We start from the raw sequence: 19,163 nt of genomic DNA on the forward strand, positions 1-19,163 counted from the left end.
TATTTTTTTTTGAATTAATATATTTACTTAAATATTTATAAGTAAGTATTCAAACAACTTTTAACAAGTGTTTTTTTTTTTTTTTTTTTTTTTTTAATGATGTAATAGATACTTTTAATAAATAAATAAGAAGCTTACTGTAATAGCTTCCGTGTAGGGTATGAAGAACTTTTTATATTGATTCAATCATATTTAATACATTATATTTCATATCTTGAGATCCTTCAAAGCCAAATAAGCATATCATAAGTAATAAAATATTCGTAGTTTAAAATAACACTCAATAAATTACGACATTAAATAGAACGACTAATAGTATAATATTATATTTATATTTTTTTATTTGAGATAGAAAAAAATCAATACAAATAAAAACTACTTGATAATTCGGTCTTATTATACAAATGGGTATAGTTTAGAGTATTAATCTCCATTAAATCGAGCGGGAACAATGTGTTTTTTGTTTGGCAGTGTCATAACATCAAATTATGATTGTTGTGGGAGTATAATATAGAATAGCAGTTTAAAAAAATATACAATGAGCTGCTATGTAAAACGATTACTGCTTTTTAAATAACAGCCATTGTTATAAAACATAATTATACAAATTGCAGTTCTAATTTACTATTTACAAATTACTCTAGCGATAACAAAACATTTTATATCGCCAAGATAAATTTTTTATCATAAGTTTTAAAAAATTAATCAGCAAATTCAACAGTTATCTCAAAAACTATAAAAATTTTTAATCGATAAACAGTCTACAAACATTTATATAATTCTGATTTGATTGTGCAAGTCATGTGTGTGGAATTTGAGTTAAAATATAATTGTAAATCATAAATCTAACGTACATGTCGTAGTTATTAGACTTTTACCGCATTAGATATGTAATTAGTTCACAGATGTACTTGATAATGGGCGTTAATTTTTCTGGCACTATTCGAGTCATCTGACGTTTATTTATTCAACTAGAGTTATTCGTACTCTAAGTTTAGCTCAAATACTAAAATTTGTCTTGTTTTTTTATAGCAATTGCAGCCGGCCTTTAAAGGAGATTTTGCTGATAGTTATTTTTTGAGCTTCAATCCAGTGAGTACCGATCGATCTGTACTCTCGTCAGTAATTAGTTGAAACTTACTGACTACAGATTAGCTTCAAGATTAATTAAATAATTAATTAATTGAGTAATAGATATTAATTACTAATACTTTACAAGAATAATGTTGCGAAAAGTTTTCAATGCCGTTGCTACGCGCTATCAACGTATAGCGTACACTGCTGGTAGGTTGTTGACCCTCATTTTTTCGCCATATTCCTTATAGTTTTCTGATAAATTCATCTATCTGTAAATTTAATTATTTATTAATCAACAATATATATCAATAGAAATGATTTAAAATTAAATAACATTAATTTAAAAAAAAAAAATTATTCAGAATTTAATTAATGAAAAAATTAAAAAAAAGTCTTTGTAATTTATACATGAATGAGTAATTGTAAAAGAATATTTTTGTCATGAACTTTAAATTTTGAATTGTAATGAAATATTTCCCCTTTTTTTTTTTTTTTTTTGCATTTTCAATTTTAATTTAAATTCATCATTATTGATTTTATCTAATGGTATTTTATTTTTGTTTCCTCCTTGATTCCACCAAAATACAATTTAATTAAAATAGGAATGACTTGAAATATATCCTTGTGTACTACTAATTATTTTTTGTGAAACTGCTCTAAGAAATGAAAATTTTTTCTTCTTTGCAACAATCTATAATAGTGGTAAGTAAAAAAAAATTGAAAAAAAAAATAAACAGTAATATAATTGATTACTTTAACATTTTTAAACTTATCAGAGTAGAAAAAAAATATTTATAGTTCGATTGCATTTACCTTATCAATTGCAAATAGTGTGTTTTTTTTTTTTTTTGTTTTCTCAAGATAATTTTAAGTTCGCTTAAGATAATTGAATTAATTCAGTAAGTTTTTATTTCGATAGTTGCAGTAAAACCACAACCGAAGTTTAAGCTAACATATTTTCCATCAAAAGCATTGGCCGAGCCCATTCGTTTTATCTTTAGCTATGCGGGTGTGGAGTTCGAGGACCACCGCTTTGAGCGAGACAATTGGTTAAATATTAAACCCAGTGAGTATTTATCTAAAAATAAAATAAAAAATTATAGAGTATAATTAATTGTAAAAAAAAAAAAATGTAATTAATGAAAATTTATTCGCTTTTAAAATAGCGATGCCGTATGGCCAAGTACCGGTACTCGAGATAGATGAAAAAAAAATAAATCAATCAGTAGCTATTTGCCGTTATTTAGCGAAACAATATGACCTTGCGGGTGAAGATGATTGGCAGAATCTGAAAATAGACGCTACTGTTGAAACCATCCACGATATTCGTGCAAGTAAGTCTATTAGTCATTTTCTTTTTACTATCCACACCAGCATAGAAATGTTTGAACAACAATGCATGACCCTAAATAGATATCATCAATTCCAACTTAAAAAGATGCTTATCTATCTAGAACTGTAACAAATATAATTATTAAAAATTATTTGATTGCAGAGATAGCTGCATATCACTATGAACCTCATCTTGAAGCTAAAGAAGCCAGATATGAGCCATTAGTTACTGAAATTCTTCCGTTCTATTTGTCACAATTGGACGCTCAAGTAAAAAACAATGGCGGATTTATGATAGACGGAAAATTAACTTGGGCTGATTTAGTATTCGTAGCTTTGTTGGATTATTTAAACTATATGGCAAAGTTTGATATTACAGAAAAGTATGAAAATCTGACAGCTCTCAAGCATAAGATTCTTGATATTCCAAACATTAAATCCTGGATTGGCAAGCGGCCCCAAACTGAGCAATAAATTATGTACCACATAATTACATAAGTCGGAAGACTATATTTGCATTTCCTTTTTACATTCATTATACTTAAGATATTAATATTAATATTAATATATTGTAATTTGCAATTTGTAAGAGTACAAATAATTATTACACTCACACACGCATACACTTACAGACCTCATTAATTAACTATAAATAAATATTTTATATCAATAAAATGTTGCTTTTTTAACTTTAGTATTAATGTAATGACGCGCTATAAAATGTTAATCAATTATTTCAGACCTTCAACATCCGTGCGAAGAATATGTGTATACATCTCTGCGCAAAATGAATAGAAGTATTTTATTCTATTCAATACATATACATTTATATTGAATGTACGTACAATTACAACATCCTTACGTGATTATCGAAAGGGAAAATTTTTCAATCAACATAATAAAATAAATGTACTTTGTTTTTCCATAATTACACTTACAAAGGCCGTGTAATTGTTACAAGTTTAAATTTTTTCTCAACTCTGTAATTAGCATTTACTTTTTAATGGCATTGGTCGAGAAAATTTTCATGATTTATCTTATATATAGCTCATATCAATATCTGGAACAGAAATGAAATTTTTTCTATAAAAAATTATTGAATATTGATTAAAAAAAAAAAAAAGTTATAGCAAGCATCAATTTTTATCCAACTGACAACGAACAATAAGCGTTGTCTCTGAATATTACGATTATTTATATTATTATTATGATCATCATACAGCCGTAGATTGCTATGGGATTAGTGAATGCAGAATATAGCACAGAGTATATACATAATAGACACGAACAAAGCTTATAACATGCAAAATGAAAAAAAGACAATGAGTCAGCGTTGTGCGAAACAATTATACCCTGTTTTTAAGTATAGAGGGGATTATTAGAGAAGATGACATGATGATAATAATAATAATAGTAAAAATAAGGACGATATGCCAATGGTGATGTAACAACTAGTGTTTTAGTTTGTATTCAATAACAAGCTAAAGCCGGGTTCTATGCTCAGACTGCGAGAAGTACGCGAGTCAGTTGGAATTGAAGTGTTCTCACATCAAGACCTGCCATTCCTGTCTCCGCTGAAACCCGGATATTTAATCATATCCTTCGTTCCATGTACGTATCACGGCTTTGCCCACTTAACTTTGCAATTTACGCGACTACATTTATTGCGTTGTATAATAAAATTTTTAATAAAAATTATTTCTTCCTCAATTAAAAATATTTATTAATCCTGTGTAAATATTTATTTTTGTAGATTGAATAATTGAATTGTGATTGAAAATGCCGACTTACAAGCTCTGGTATTTCAATCTTACCGGTTTGGGTGAGCCTATCCGTTTAATGTTGAGCTACAACAACATTCCGTTTGAGGACAAACGGATAGAATTTGCTGATTGGCCAAAGTACAAAGATCGTAAGTATTTTTTTGGAAGTTATGGATAGGTAATCGTGATTATTAGGTTTTATATTTATAAATTAAATTAACATTCATATATTTAGTCTTTAATCAAAAGACTACGTTTTCAAGAAGCGTCTTTACGCTTGAAAGAGTCGGTTTGTACTAATTTAAAAACTACTACAACTCCGAAAAGTAAAAGAGTTCTTTGTGTGACCCAAGTGTTCGGGATCATGAAACAGAGGTAGGACTTACTTTTCCCTTTCGAAAATATTTTTCAACTAAATATTAAGTTTTTTTAGACATAAAATCTAAGAATAGAGTAAAATACTAAAATAAAAATAATTTATAAAATAAGATTCAGTTTTTGCTCAAAGAAATTCAACATATTTTTATTTACTTTGTTATTCCAAAGTTCATAAAAGTTAAAAAATTTTTAAGTGATTGGAGGGTATTTATTAAATTTATTTCTAACAAAGTATAATAATATTGTAGAAATGCCCTTGGGTCAGATGCCAGTCCTTGAAATCGATGGGAAAAAGTATAATCAATCAAAGGCGGTAATGCGTTGCTTGGCGAAGAAATTTGGCCTTTATGGTTCATCTGATGAAGAAGCATGGGAAATTGACGCTACTGCAGATGCAATCGATGATCTAAGAATCCGTAAGATGCAATTTTATTTTATTTTAATATTATTATTATGTATACATTTTTTATATATTATATACTTACTACCCTTTTACACCGGCTTATAGCCTTATAAATCATTTTTTTGTCAGCTCTGTCGACTTACCATTGGGAAGAGAATCCAGACTTCAAGGCAAAACTCAAGGAACCTGCTTTCAAGAAAAAGGAAATGCTGATGGCTAAGTTTGAAGAGCAGGTGAAGAAGAACGGAGGATTTTTTGTCAATAAAAAGGTATGTTTTTTTTTTAGTCTTATTTCAATTAAGATAGGTAAAACAATTATTTATTCTAATTTATGTATGTTAAGTATTTAGCTGTGGGCTCTATTTATTTTATTTATTTGTTCATTTATTCAATAGCTGTCGTGGGCGGATTTACTTTATGCAGGCTATACCGACTATCTTTCTAATGTTCTCGGTCACGATTTAAATAAGGATCACCCGGAACTTAAGAAACTTGTGGATAAAATCCGAGCTCATCCCGGCGTCAAGGCTTATTTGGATAAACGCCCGAAAACTTCGCTGTAAAATACTAAATCGCACCGAATGGTGTTCAATATTTTGCACATTAAACTTTATTGTCTTCTATAATCGATTTATGTTTTTCAAATAATAATTACTACTTTGCATACTATTCTGTCTGCGTATTTTTTTTTTTTTTATATTCAAGCCTACATATTTTTTGAAGGGTATTAAATTTATCTATTTTATAAAACTAAAGAATATAAATTTACACTAATCTTTTTTACTGTCTTTGAAAAACTATTTTTTTTTACAACATTTTAAAATCTAAGCTTTGTTTTTAAAATTACAATATTTTTTGAGTGTTTAAATAAAAATAATTTACATCATTGAAACTTTTATTATGAATTATATTTTTTCATCATTGGAAAAAACTTGTTGATCCTCGATATTATTAATACCTTTTTGCGTCATCCAGTTCTAGTATGTAAATCAAGCAATGATCAAAAATCAATATACCGTGCAATTTCAGTCTCCGTTGCTTCATTTCATCCACAAGCTTGAAGGTTACAACTACTTTTCATATATATATGAAAAGTTTTTCTAACTTGAACATTTTTGAATTTCATCAACTTGAAGAAACTTTATTTTTATATTTTTCTGAGAAGTTTCTCTTGCCTGTTGTATAACCATCAAAGTACTTTTTGTTTACTGAGATAAAATAACACTTTAAATGTTACATATCGTTATCACTATTACGATGTATCGTAAAAAAAAAAAAAAAAAAAAAAGAAGATAATCATGAAAAAATTTTTACTACAAAGATATTTCTCTATCACTTATCATTGTAGAACACTCAACAAAGCGATAGAAATTAAATATAAACTATTATCAGTCACTAAAATTCTTTTATTTTACTTTGTGCAATAATAAATTATCATATTGCTTTTACTACAACAATTTAATAGATTAAGTAAAAAATTTTCAGTATTTGAGAATTAAATCATGGAATAAAATTTGTAAAATTAGCAACACGAAAGAAGAAATGTTAACATGCGATAATTTATCACAAAAATGTAAAGTAGATATTAGTTTTGATACTTATCATTTATTTTTATTTATTTTCACATCAAATATCTAAGTACGTTAATCATTCGGTAGATTTCTTGGGCGGATTTATTTTATACAGATCATCCAGAACTCAAGAAACTCGTGGGTAGGATTCGAGCTGATCCTGCTATAAAGGCGTACTTGGATACCCACCTGAAACTTGAGCTATACAATTCTACATGGCACCTAACGGTGCTCTGATTTTTTGCACATTAAATTTTATTATGTACACGATACTTGATTTATGTCTCCCAAATAATAATTGCGACTTTGTACGTAGTTCTTTTTACAAACTTTAATGCTTATTATACCTGCATACTTTGAACAAGAAGTCATTGAATTTAAAATATCTTCTTAACCAAAATAATAATCTAAATTGATACTAAATTTTTTTCACAATATTTAAGCGATAATCTTTAATTACAATTAATATATTAATTTAGTTTTTGGTTTTAGAGTTGATAATTATGAATAATTTTATTATTAAATTGATAAAATTGATAAAATTCAAAATTTTTCACTTAATTTAAGAAAGTTAATTTCTTATTGATTTTAAAAAATCTACAAAAAATTTTTTTCCATTTCATTTTATCTTATAAATATATTTACTGTAATATTTAAAATTTTTACTTTAATTGCCGCTGGATAAGCTTATTAATTAATTTCTAATTTCTACTGTCATGATTTCTCTCTCTTAAAATTGCATTAAATCACAGGCAGCGCATAAAAAATGAACATGCGTCATATTTAGTTTTATCGAACACATATAAAAAAAAGCTAATTTAAAATTATAAATAAATAATAATGAGTAGCTTTATCAACGTCCCCGTACCTTAAAACTATTTCCCTATCTCTCTTATCACAAAAAAAAAAATTCGCTAAATTATACACAGACGTGTGAATCCGCGCCACAAAAAAAAGAATAATTACAACAATAAAACAAAATACAGATCTATAAAATATTCAAATCAAAGTGTACCGCGATCAATCTCAATTATCACATGTATCAATCGTATACAATTTTTAAAGTATCGTTGATACAGATTTTTGTGTCATATTTCCAGATATACAGTATATAGTCCTATCTTTTTTTTTTATCATTTATCTATCTACACATTTATAAACCTATTTTTTACCATCAATCCAGTAGTACCTTTGATCAAGTAACAGGATCAAAATTCAATACGCCCATATACCTTGCAAGCTCACTCCCCGTGAATTCCGTTTTATCCAGATCTTTAAGGCTTGAATTACTTAAAGTACTCGTACTATCAATACTCGTATGACTTTGAATTTTATTAGCCTGATGACTCGATGATACGAGTTCGTTTTCTACCGTAAATTTTTGCTTAATCTCTTCAGTATTACACTGAAGAAATAGACCATCAGCTTTTTTACCGTCAGGAAAAATACCTTTAAAAAAAAAAGTAAAATAATGAATTTAGAGTTTTAAATAAACCCCTCAATTCAACCAATCTAATTTTAAATAAATATAAATTTATTAGTATGTATGTATATTTACCAATTGTCACCGGTTTAATAGCTTTTTCGTCCTTGCTGAAACATCTATTGATAGCATGAGAAATCCCTCCATTATTATTACAGCTGTCGTTGAAACCTTTTGCCAGAGACGTAACTAAAGTTATTTCTTCTGGCCGTGACCTCGACTTAAATTTATTATTATTATTATTATTATTATTATTATTATAATTTTTATTAAAATTTTTTTTCGTCCGCCAATTAATTACTTTGCCTGCAGAATTATTTGACGGACCAATATTATCAATATAGTGCTCCATCATCATTTGCCCCTGATTATTGTGTCGTGTCAGCGGAGCTAGCTGGTGGGTATCATCGCTTGCGGATGAGGATGAATGGGGTTCGCGTCTTCTTAGAGTTGACTTTTGATGTCTTGAAAGGCTGCTATAGGCTCGTAACTGGGGGCTGCGATTTTGTAATGATCTTCCAGCACGACAATGACCCGCCAGCATGGTCTAAAAAAAAATACTCTACTATTATTATTAATTTAATTATTAGAGATGTTTATTAAGGTTCGCTGTGTTGAAGTTACCTTGAATGCCTCGCGGAATTTATTGGACATTATGTTGTACAACAGCGGGTTAACGGTCGTCGAGAGGTAGTAAAATATTCCTGATATATATGTCAATACTGTATAGACAGTAACTAAGGCAGCATGAGGTTCATTCCCGGTACTTTGGGCATAAACTGCTAGCAATCTTTGAGCATGGAACGGTGCCCAGCAGATGAAAAATGTGACCACAACAGCAACTGCAATAAAATATATTATAATGGATTAGTTTAATTTTTATTTAAATTATTTTTTAGATGGATTTATCGCGGCAATAAAAGCATATAGCATTCAATTAAAATTCAATAATGCTGGTCTGTTCCAAGTGCTGTTAAACGACCCAGAAAGTTAATGAAAAAGGATTTTGTACAAAAGATTATTAGACGACACTGATGTACTACCAGCTACTCTTCAATATACTACAGCCCATTTGCTTTCATTTACGTCTTACACTCGGCCAGCTAAAAGATTTTTTTCATTATACAGTACAGGAGTATATTCAGTATATTCATACTGACTTTTATTACGTTTTATTCTCTACTCGTGTGGTAAATTAATTTTTATAGGGCTGTGTGTTTTTGTTATGACTGGAAAAATGCACCTCGTAATAATTGCTAATACCGTCTATGGTTTTAGGTAGTTAACTGTTTTGATAAATGAACATTTGTTTTATTAAAGCTCGGGTTTATATTTATTAAAGAAAATTATTAAATTATTTTTTTTTTTCTTAGAAAAATATAAATAAGTATAAAGAAGATAATAACTTTTTTTTTTTTTCACGTGACTTTTAGTGAAATTTAAAGTTCCAATTGTAAACTTGAGTTGTTTTGAAGTTAAAAGTAAATTAGAAAGATCTGAAGTGATTCTGCCTTTATTCATATTTCTTCAACAGTGATAAAAGAATTTATTAACCAAGTAAATTTTTTATTTAAAAACAATTTATCAATTTATTAAGTACGAGCAATTTTTTTTTTATTTTTAATAAATGTTTTTTAAGAAAAAAAACATTTATTAAAAACATTATATTGATAATTGACACTTTCGAGCAAAATATTTTACAGTTCATCGTTATTATTTATTTTATATAGAATTTTTTGCGATAGAAAAAACAAAACTATAAATCTGCCTAATCAATTGTGGAATATTTTTATTCATTCCAAGTTTTGGGATTATAAAACGTTTCAAAATAAAATTGTGACACTTATGAGTGCATTTTTATTAAAGGGTCCAATTAAATGTTTGTTGACGAATAAAAAATATTTATTAGATATAAATAAATAATAGCAGCAAATGAATAATAATAAACGAAAGAAGGTGCCAACCGCGCGTGGTGCTCCCAAGCTGTCACCCATCTAAATACTAACCACGCTCAATGTTGCTCAGCTATTTCTATTATTTTTAATATTAAAGTTCATTTAATTTTAATAGTTACATAATTGTTTATTAAATTATTTATTAACAGTTAATAAAATTTCTTAAGTATAAAAAAAATCTGTTATTACTGAAGTCTAGAAAAATTATTCTTTCAATTAAAAAAGAGGACTATTATTTTGTTGTGTAATTAATACAGTACTTTATATTCTTCTTCTTTACTTCTGCTAATTTTATATTAGTAAATTTCTTCACTCGCTTAAAATCAATTTTAAATTTAAATTTTCCTTTAAAATTCAAGTTTTATCATTTGAAAAATATTTTAAAGTTTAATTAAATTAAAGTAATCTTATCTTTTTTAAAGTAAGTGGTCAAAAAATAATTGAATTTGATATAATTAGTTTTCCACAAAAACTGCCGACAATGAGTGCATTTTAAGTAGGAGTTGATTACAAATATATTAAAAGTTTCTTAAAAGAATAAAGGATTTCATGAGAAAATAAGAAAAAAACCTCAAAGATCTTTAATTTCCTTTCTCTTGAAACTTATTATCTCCTATCAGATAACAGTGAGCGTAATAGTAAAGAAAACAAAAAGAGTAAAGTTATATCCGCAGTACAAAATAAAAAGTTTTTGATTAAAAATTGAATATATTGAAATAAGTTTACAAGTTTTGAGTCAGATATTATCGGCCATAAATTTTGTTTGCTAAAAAAAATCATAAAAATTAGTCATGAATCAAAGTATAAAAAATATCAAGTAGATAGACTTTGGTACACAATCTCATTATTTGAATGGAAAGATGAGGGTTAAGATTTAGTAGCCTCCAGAGATTTTTTAAAATACGTGAAAAAAATCTCAGTTAATCAAAATATTTTTATGAGCATCCCATTTATCAATCCATATATTTATATTCTTAAATTATTTCCATTTCCGAATACATTTGTTGCGTGTTTAAAAATACCACTCATATTTATTAACCATTCAATAAATAATGTATTTTTAAATTTAAAATAGCGCGAAGATCTTTTTTTTATTTTTCTTTTGTAACCTTTTTGCTGACGGTGAGATAAAAATTTTAGCCCACACATCATCTTATCACATTTTTATCTTAAATTTCGACAAAAGTTTTAAGTCTCATCTACGTGAACAATTCTTAATTCCTTAACTTATTTAAAGTTTTATGTAACTTTTTTAAACAACAAAGTTACATTATATACATAACAAGATTTTTCATAATAAAAATATAAATTTACGTAAAATCATCGAGTTTTTTCTTCAAAAATGTGACTAAAAATCTCATAATAAGCTTCTTGTTTCCACTTTCTATTGTATCGATTTCATAAACACGTAATTTGCATTCGTTATTTATTCGAACGGTCAATTTTTTTTCCTTTTTCACTTGCAGGCAACAATTTTGCATTTAATATTTTACGTCAGATGCAAGTTATTGCTTTTATCGAAGTAAATAAATTAATGAAAAGATACGAAGAAGACGATAGACAAATAAATATAAACAATATTTTGTTAATCAAGTAATCAGCGAAGAGAACATTGAAGATATACTATATACTATATATACTATAAAAATAAGGAGAGATGAGATCTAAATCTCAGAATATACATTGACAGACGTACTCATCATTACTGTCCGGTTGATTACATTTGTAGATACAGGACGTGTGTGTGGCTATTGGATGAGTAAATAAACTTGAATCGTCGCATTTCCTCATTTTGCCGGAAGTACATTTCGCAATACCACTGCTCAAATGTAAGTAACGATTTTCTGTACAAGAATTTTAAGATAAAACTAAAATCAGCTATCTGACTCGCGGAATTCTCCAAAACAATTTCTTTTTATTTCTGTTTATTTATTTATTTACATTTCGGTTGTTATTTTACAAAATAAAGTTAAATTTTATTCCTGAGACTGAAATACGGATGTCCTTGTACGAACATAATTTTATTTTTAATTCAGTTTTATTGAATACATCACTAATTGGGAAAGACGATTCTTTTTGATTAAAAAAGTGGCTCGCTGGAAGAGGATTGGTTTTATGAAAATTTACTAAACTATTTAATTAACATAAGATTTGTAAGCTTTTGACCTTGAACAAAATATTTCCGAACCATTGAATTTATTTTTTTTCTTCCAAATACTTTACCAATGAAATTTCTTCTTTGTTTCCTTATGACTTTCTTTATTTAATCAGCAAAATAAAAATAAAAAAAAAAACCATAAAAACATTGTTTTACGACGGACTTATTGTACGTGACATATGTCAAAATCAGAACTTCTTATAGAAATATAAATACTGTGACAGTTAAGCAAATAATAAATTTATAATTTAGTCATTAAAGTATGTAAATATCTCTTCAGAGAGTTTTAATTATAATCACTCATTCTTAATGTTAAGCTTCTTCAAATTCATTACGCGGGTGGTTTTATACTTCACAAAGAATTAGTTACGATTTAATGAATATTCGAGTTCTCTTTCCTTGGATAATTATTACGCAGCTATTAGGGAGATTTAAAAAAATTTTCTCAATTATTATAACTCAGCAGGAAGTTCTTCCGGATTTTATAATTTTTTATAACACTGAAATGAATAAAATTTAAATAATTTACTTAATTATTTAAAAAAAGAAAAATATTATTTTAATTTTTAGTAATGCAGAAATTGTTTAGTTTAAAAAATTTTAAATTCAATCTAAGTCTATTAAGTTTCGTTAAGTTCAATTGAAATTAATCATTACGACTCTTGGAATGGAATTCTGAGCTAAGATGATTGTTTTTATTTATACGAGTCATCTCATCTATAAATAATAAATAAGAATTTGAACTAAATGTTTATTAAGAATTTCTCTAAGAAATAATTAAGCGCTTCCTGTTTTTTCTGAAACTAAAAGCTCTTTGCTCTTTTACAGAAGTACTTGGTACAGATAAATAGATGAGCTTGAACTTCTTGCAGTAATCTTTCATAGAAATCAATGTGCAGAAGTCTTAATTTAATGTTCAATGTCCATTGCCCATAAACGGTTTTTCGCGAATCAACTTTGGCGCGGTCTTTTTTGATTGCGAAAAAAATGTCAACCAGTTTATATAAATGCAATGTCGCGATCGCCACCAACTCGATCTTTAAAATTAACACTTTTATGTCCATAACAAACTCCTCGGATTTATTATTTTATTGCATTGTTGAAGTCTATAATATATTTAGCTCGGCTTTTATGACAATCATTATCATTACGGGAACTTGATTACTTCCAGACATCTGTTGCGATTAAGCTGCATTTAATCCGGGTAAAAAATAAACATTGTTACGACACATCAGACTCGTAATTGCAGTCATAAGAAAATACCGAAGCTCTATTTCAAAATTAATCAATAACATTATTTATTGCTCGAGTTTCTTAATTTAAATTTTGCAGCTGTAACTTGTATTTATTATTGGATTTTCTGATTATTTTTGAGACTTCCATTTTACGGATAAATTTTTTGTAAACTAAAAAAGAAGAAATGACAGGTAATTATTTTTAATAGGAACGTTAAAATTTTTCTGGGAACTTGAAGCAAAGTTCAATCGATTCTTTTGCCCGTAATGGGAAAAATTCCAGAGATTTTTGACATATTTCACAAAAGGTATTTTGATGTTTATAAAAAGTTGTCATATTATAGACGGCTAAAAATTTTTTTTTTACTTTTTATAAAAGGCCGTAGATTAAAAAAAAATTTTATTTATCGACTTTCAGATTTTAGTTATTTAAAAGTAAAAAATGAAACCGTAAATACCTGGATGGTATTTAAAAATCAATCCTTTTATAAATATTTTTGTTCAGCTAAAAAATTTTATTTATTTACTCGAGAGGTGAATAAATTTTTTGTGCTGCTAATGGAAAAAAAAAAAAAAAAAAGAAGAAACAAAAAAGAGATTAATCAACGGTTGATTTGGAATAAAAAAAGCTAATAAAGTAATAAAAAAAAAATCTTACCAAGCATCCTTATGACATTACGCTGAGCTAGGCCTCGTGATCTGCCACTATCGCCGTGATTAAGACAGCCGGGAAAAGGATTTCTCTTGATAGTGGTAAGCACTCTGGAATGTCTCAACTTGATGCCAATGAGTATGTATAGTACGGTGATTATAGTCATCGGCCCGACGAACAATAAAATAGTTGATATTTCAAAAGCGTGTTCAATTATTACCCACTTGACGGAACACATTGCCGTATCCATTATCATCGTCCCATTCATCTCTTGTGAATAAACCACCCCAAATTGAATGGCCTGCGGTATGGCCAAACACAGGGCAAGAAGCCAAATCGCGACTACGTATTTGACAGCCCGTGAAAGTTTGGACATTGTGTGCGACAGGAAAGGATGACAAATTGCTACGTATCTACACAAACAATGTAAATATTTTTTTCCATCAGTTCTTTTTTTTTATAAAATACTATCTCACTTACTTCTTTAAAATTACTTTACTTCAGAGTTCCTTTTTTTTTTTTTATATTTATTTAGTCTGTAAGCTTCCATTCAAACGATTAAGTTTGTAAGCTACTTTTTCTTTTAGATATACTTTCTATTAAAGTAAGTGGGATTAATTCGTGAGACACTTTTTTTTTTTTTTTATTATTAATGTTTGTTTTAATTATTAAAGTTATCCATTCTTCCATAGAAATATTCATAAAAGGGCTGGAAAATTGATGTTTATTTTATTGATTTTGTAATTAATTTTTAATGAATTGAAGCTTTTAATTTTAATATATATTCTCAAGTTGAGTATTTTAATATAAAATATATTTTTTATTCAAGTTTTTTCAGAAAATTGTAGTCTTAAATTAATAAAAATTTCAATGAATAAATAAATATGTTTCTAGTTTAAAAATTAATTTTAAACAATTTCTAAGCTCCAAATATTTTTATAAATTATTTAAAAAAAAAAAAAATAATTACATTTTTGAATTATTTGTTGATTTAGTTCAAAATTTAATTACTATAATTTAAAAAATTTACAAATACAATTAAAATACTTCGAAGATAATGAGTTTTGGTGAAGTAAAATAAGAAACTTCATGAATTTTTATTACTAATTAAAACATATGTTACCATATTTAAATTATCTTTATTAAATCAGAGAAAAAATAATTAACTTTTCTTCTTAAATTGATCATAAAAATAAAATATTCTTCTTTCAATTTCAAAAAATAAATTCTTCATAAAAAATATTTTAATCAAAATTTTTCAATTTAATTTAACAATAACCATAAAATTTAATTAATAAAATCCTTAATTGCCGTTAAATTATACTTTTCTTGAAATAACAAGGAAAAAGAAGAAAACTAACCGTAATTAAGCCCAAAAATAATTTATTCATCCCTAATGTCCTAATTTAGCACATCCCTCGTTCGAAAACAATTAAAAAAAAAAAATTCAATACTTGTAAAAAAAAAATTACCTCTCAACAGTAAATGCAGTAATAGTAAGAACAGTTGCATTAGCAGATGTTTCAGCAGCGAAGCTCTGGATCATACAAAAAGACTCTCCAAAGATATACGGAAAGTGGGACCAGATATAATACATCTCTGGCGGTAATCCCGAAACAAGTAGCAGCAAATCGGAAATCGCAAGGCTGAATAAATAGTAATTAGTGGCCGTGTGCATCGAGCGGTTTCGCGCAATAACAACACATGTCGAGACATTGCCCACCAGACCGGTTAAGAAAATAATTGCATAAATAATGGTTACCGGTATAACGACATAAAGAGCATCTCTTCTCTCCGTGGTCGACTGATTAAAACTTGCCTCAACACTTGCCGTCAGCATTCCCGTCAATGAATTCGTATAATTGTCACTGAATCTCATCGAGGATACCCACTCAAAATCACTGCCAATATCAATGTCAATATCCACAGCAACACTCTCGATACCAGTCTCAGTTTTAATATTTTTCTTTTCGAACATAAACGAATCTATTTTAAAGCGATCATCATCCTCACGTGCACTACCCACCCAAGTCTTTCCGTTTTCAATCATCTTACAACCCTATTTTTTCTTTTAACATTTTTTCTCTTCACTACTATCGATTTAACACAATAAAACATGACTTTTGTTCTTTAATAAATTTTGTTATCATTTTGTGTTATTTTTTTTGCTGTTCAATGTCACTGCCAGAGATATATTTTATTTCATGGATGTATACACTGGATTTAGAGTAAATCAGGGAAGCTGAAGAAATATAAAAAAAAAAAAAAAAAGAAGAAGAAGAAATGTCTAACACTTTTTTCAAAGCTTAACTAAACTTTATTTTTATGTAATATAAATACTTTTATGACGAGCTACATTTATTTGCAGATTACACGCAAACTTGAACTTCAAATCGCAATAATTTTTAAAATATTTTTATTAAATAAATAAACGAGTATTTTATTTATTTTATTAATAGTTTTTTCTTAATCAGTAACTTTAACCATTAAATCCGACACTCGAGACTCCAAAGTTGAGTTAACTTTATTTTTTATTTATTTCAACGTTCACTAAACAATCGTTGAAAGTGCGTTGATAAATCGGACGGAAAATAGTCAATACATTTATCAGTATATCCTCGCCACAAATACACAAGTGAATTGAATTACCATCATTCAATTTGGATCATTTTTCTGGTATACGATTACTCTCTTATAGAAGAATTGCACCGCTAGCTGGATCCCGAACAAAAAAATCCTCTTTATTCATTTATTCCGTGACTTTATTCAATCACTCGGATCACTGTTACTGTTACTGTTGCGTTATTTTATCACTCGGTAGTAATATTTCTTTTCAAAGAAGAATAAGAAGAAAAAAGGTAGTGAGACCGGCTTGAGATGAAAATATAAATAAATATAAAAATAATGGATCAAGTAAATGAAGAAAAGGAAAATGCTGGCTCGAAGGAACAAAGAATTATTTTTTTGATAAGGTGAAATTCCATCCCTGGAAGTTAACTCTCGTGTCCTCCCTCGTTACATCAGTACTGATGTCGCGGTTTCGTACGTGCCGATCGGTGTGATAGGACAACTTGAACGTGAACTGCGAGATCCGCTTCTCTTGCAGGAGATCGAGGGCTCTTTCTTCACTTCCAATGGAAGCTGTCCAATGGAAGAGGGAGTATGGATCTATATGTTTGTGCGTATTCAGGTATCGAGTGATAGAAGTCGTTAAACTAATCTCATTCGAATCTTTGCTTGTATTGATATCGAATCTCGTCGGTTATTTTCTCAAAAAAATGCTCTGCAATAAAAGACATTTTATTATCTGCTAAATTCAATCACTTTTTATTATTAATCATAATAAAAAATACATTTTATTCATTTGATGGGATAATAAATTAATAAAGCTCGTGGTATAAAAATTTATTCCAAGAGTCGTATGTAAGTATTAGATAAACGTCGCGTATGTCGATCGATTACAAATTATTTCAGCTTAAAGTTATTATTATTTAACAGATTTTTAACCATCAGTTTGATGTGACCTGTTGCACAAGTTTAAGTTGATCTAAAGTTTTCAAGAACCGATTTGATGTAAGAAGCTCAAGAGCTTTTCATTTTTATTTTTATTTGTTTTTCCGATTTCTTCTAAAGAAGAAATTAATTTTTTTTTTTTTTTTTATTAATTCATTCTTTTAAAATCTTACCGATAACTTGAAACAACGCGCTTAATTTAAATCACAGATGGAGTAAAAACTCAAATAAAATAAAATATAATAAAAAGAAGAAATATGCGAATTTTAGTCTCGATTTTTGACAAAGTCGGCACAGTTTCACCGGTTGAATCCCGTGTCAGTTACAATATCTGACTGGTTGCGTGTCGGAGGAACTCGACTTGGAGTTCGAGGGTGTAGTGGGAAAAGTTCGCGTCAGCGCTAACAACGAGTGACTCTCATCACATACTCGGCTGTCTGCCGCAGCTGCTGTTGCTTCGCAAACTCAGAATCTCTTTTTATTTATTTTATATATATATATATATATATATATATATATATATATATATATATATTATGTAATATATAGTATTATACGATATACTCGAACTCTTATTCTCTTTATCCCCTTTTTTATTCAGCTTTCTCATCATCATACTATCACTTTCAGTTCCTCCCCGAGCACTTCTCGTGTCCGGTGATAAATACGCATTGACTCGCGATCCTCGGCACAATACAATACCATACATATACAAAACCTTAAGGCATCCCTGAATCATAAATATTTATGGATGCTTATATGGCAAAATTATTATTTTTAGGTCACTTTTTTATCGCCGTTTAAAGGTTCGATAATTATAATAAATATATTATTGTAAATCGAGAAAGAAGAAATTTGAATGTTATTTTTTATTTGTGAAGATGGTTTATCTTTAAAGAAGATAATTTTATTAATAATAATAAATATAATATTTTAAAAAAATTAAGAGAAAATTTTAAGCTTGAAGAAATAATAAATTATTATGAAATATCACAACATAATACTTTGTATTGATACTGTATCATTTTTTTTTTAATTTTTTAAAGATTGGTAAAGTTGTAATTTTAATTATAAATCAAAACCTTCTCGAAAACTTGTTTTGACATTAATTTAATAAAATTATTTGCCCAAAATTTCAATGAAAACTTTTATTTTATTATTTTACGGTTGAGTTAATTCATTTAATTTTTGATTTAAAATTATAATAGCATTTAATTTGACATTGATGCTATAATGGGTTGGTAAAATAAAACTGGTATTATATTATTTTGTTAAATTGAATTGTAAATTAAATTAAAATGTCAATTGTAAGCAACACCTGAAGAGTGCAAAATGTTTTTACCGAGCCGTTGTGCAAATAATTTAATAAATTTAATGTTAAAACAAGGATAGAGAAGGCTTTGATTTATAATTGAAATTATTATTATTATTGATGAAAAAAAAAATAGTATATTTTTATAAATTCTGGACACAACACGATATCATTGCCTTAATTTTTTATTTAACACAAAAACGAATTAATATATGTCGTCAGAGTATCGGCTTTTACATTAATCTGTGCTGTAGCACTTAATTGAGCAGTTTGTCCAATGAGTCCGATCAAGAACTTCAATGACATTATATTTTTCGAGTTATGCTGGTAA

The 19,163-nt window shown here is 27.7% G+C and overlaps 2 protein-coding genes across 3 annotated transcripts; one reads left to right on the plus strand and one right to left on the minus strand.

Moving 5' to 3' along the window:
* Nucleotides 1-1,208: 1,208 nt before the first annotated feature.
* LOC141530369 (uncharacterized) lies at nucleotides 1,209-5,622 on the plus strand. Its single transcript, XM_074247429.1, has 8 exons — nucleotides 1,209-1,284; nucleotides 1,997-2,143; nucleotides 2,244-2,411; nucleotides 2,573-2,876; nucleotides 4,182-4,321; nucleotides 4,799-4,966; nucleotides 5,083-5,222; nucleotides 5,349-5,622. Exons 1-8 carry the CDS (start codon nucleotides 1,224-1,226, stop codon nucleotides 5,514-5,516), a joined length of 1,296 nt encoding a protein of 431 aa, XP_074103530.1. The 5' UTR covers nucleotides 1,209-1,223; the 3' UTR covers nucleotides 5,517-5,622.
* On the minus strand, nucleotides 5,337-17,973 carry LOC141531248 (pyrokinin-1 receptor). Of its 2 annotated transcripts, XM_074248923.1 has the most exons (6): nucleotides 15,480-17,973; nucleotides 14,014-14,420; nucleotides 8,632-8,849; nucleotides 8,309-8,554; nucleotides 8,083-8,227; nucleotides 5,337-7,973 (listed from the first exon to the last, which is right to left on the minus strand). In XM_074248923.1, the coding sequence occupies exons 1-6, from the start codon at nucleotides 16,055-16,057 to the stop codon at nucleotides 7,720-7,722; spliced, it is 1,848 nt and encodes a 615-aa protein (XP_074105024.1). In that variant the 5' UTR covers nucleotides 16,058-17,973; the 3' UTR covers nucleotides 5,337-7,719. The 2 variants fall into 2 exon arrangements, with proteins under 2 accessions (XP_074105024.1, XP_074105023.1); XM_074248922.1 differs by having other exon boundaries at nucleotides 8,083-8,554.
* Between the last annotated feature and the right edge of the window lie 1,190 nt (nucleotides 17,974-19,163).

Source organism: Cotesia typhae, unplaced genomic scaffold (genome assembly GCF_013202065.1).
Source record: "Cotesia typhae breed Kobodo isofemale line unplaced genomic scaffold, CoteBio_Ctyphae contig_5, whole genome shotgun sequence".
NCBI lineage: Eukaryota > Metazoa > Arthropoda > Insecta > Hymenoptera > Braconidae > Cotesia > Cotesia typhae.

Bases quoted from the DNA above. Each gene is read 5' to 3' on its own strand.
- LOC141530369 (XM_074247429.1), top strand. From the start codon at position 1,224: ATGTTGCGAAAAGTTTTCAATGCCGTTGCTACGCGCTATCAACGTATA. The intron at 1,285-1,996 runs GTAGGTTGTTGA...TTATTTCGATAG, and splicing joins ACGTATAGCGTACACTGCTG to TTGCAGTAAAACCACAACCG. The intron at 2,412-2,572 runs GTAAGTCTATTA...ATTTGATTGCAG, and splicing joins CATCCACGATATTCGTGCAA to AGATAGCTGCATATCACTAT.
- LOC141531248 (XM_074248922.1), bottom strand. From the start codon at position 16,057: ATGATTGAAAACGGAAAGACTTGGGTGGGTAGTGCACGTGAGGATGAT. The intron at 14,421-15,479 runs GTAATTTTTTTT...TTGTTTGTGTAG, and splicing joins ACTGCATTTACTGTTGAGAG to ATACGTAGCAATTTGTCATC. The intron at 8,555-8,631 runs GTAACTTCAACA...ATTTTTTTTTAG, and splicing joins AATTCCGCGAGGCATTCAAG to ACCATGCTGGCGGGTCATTG.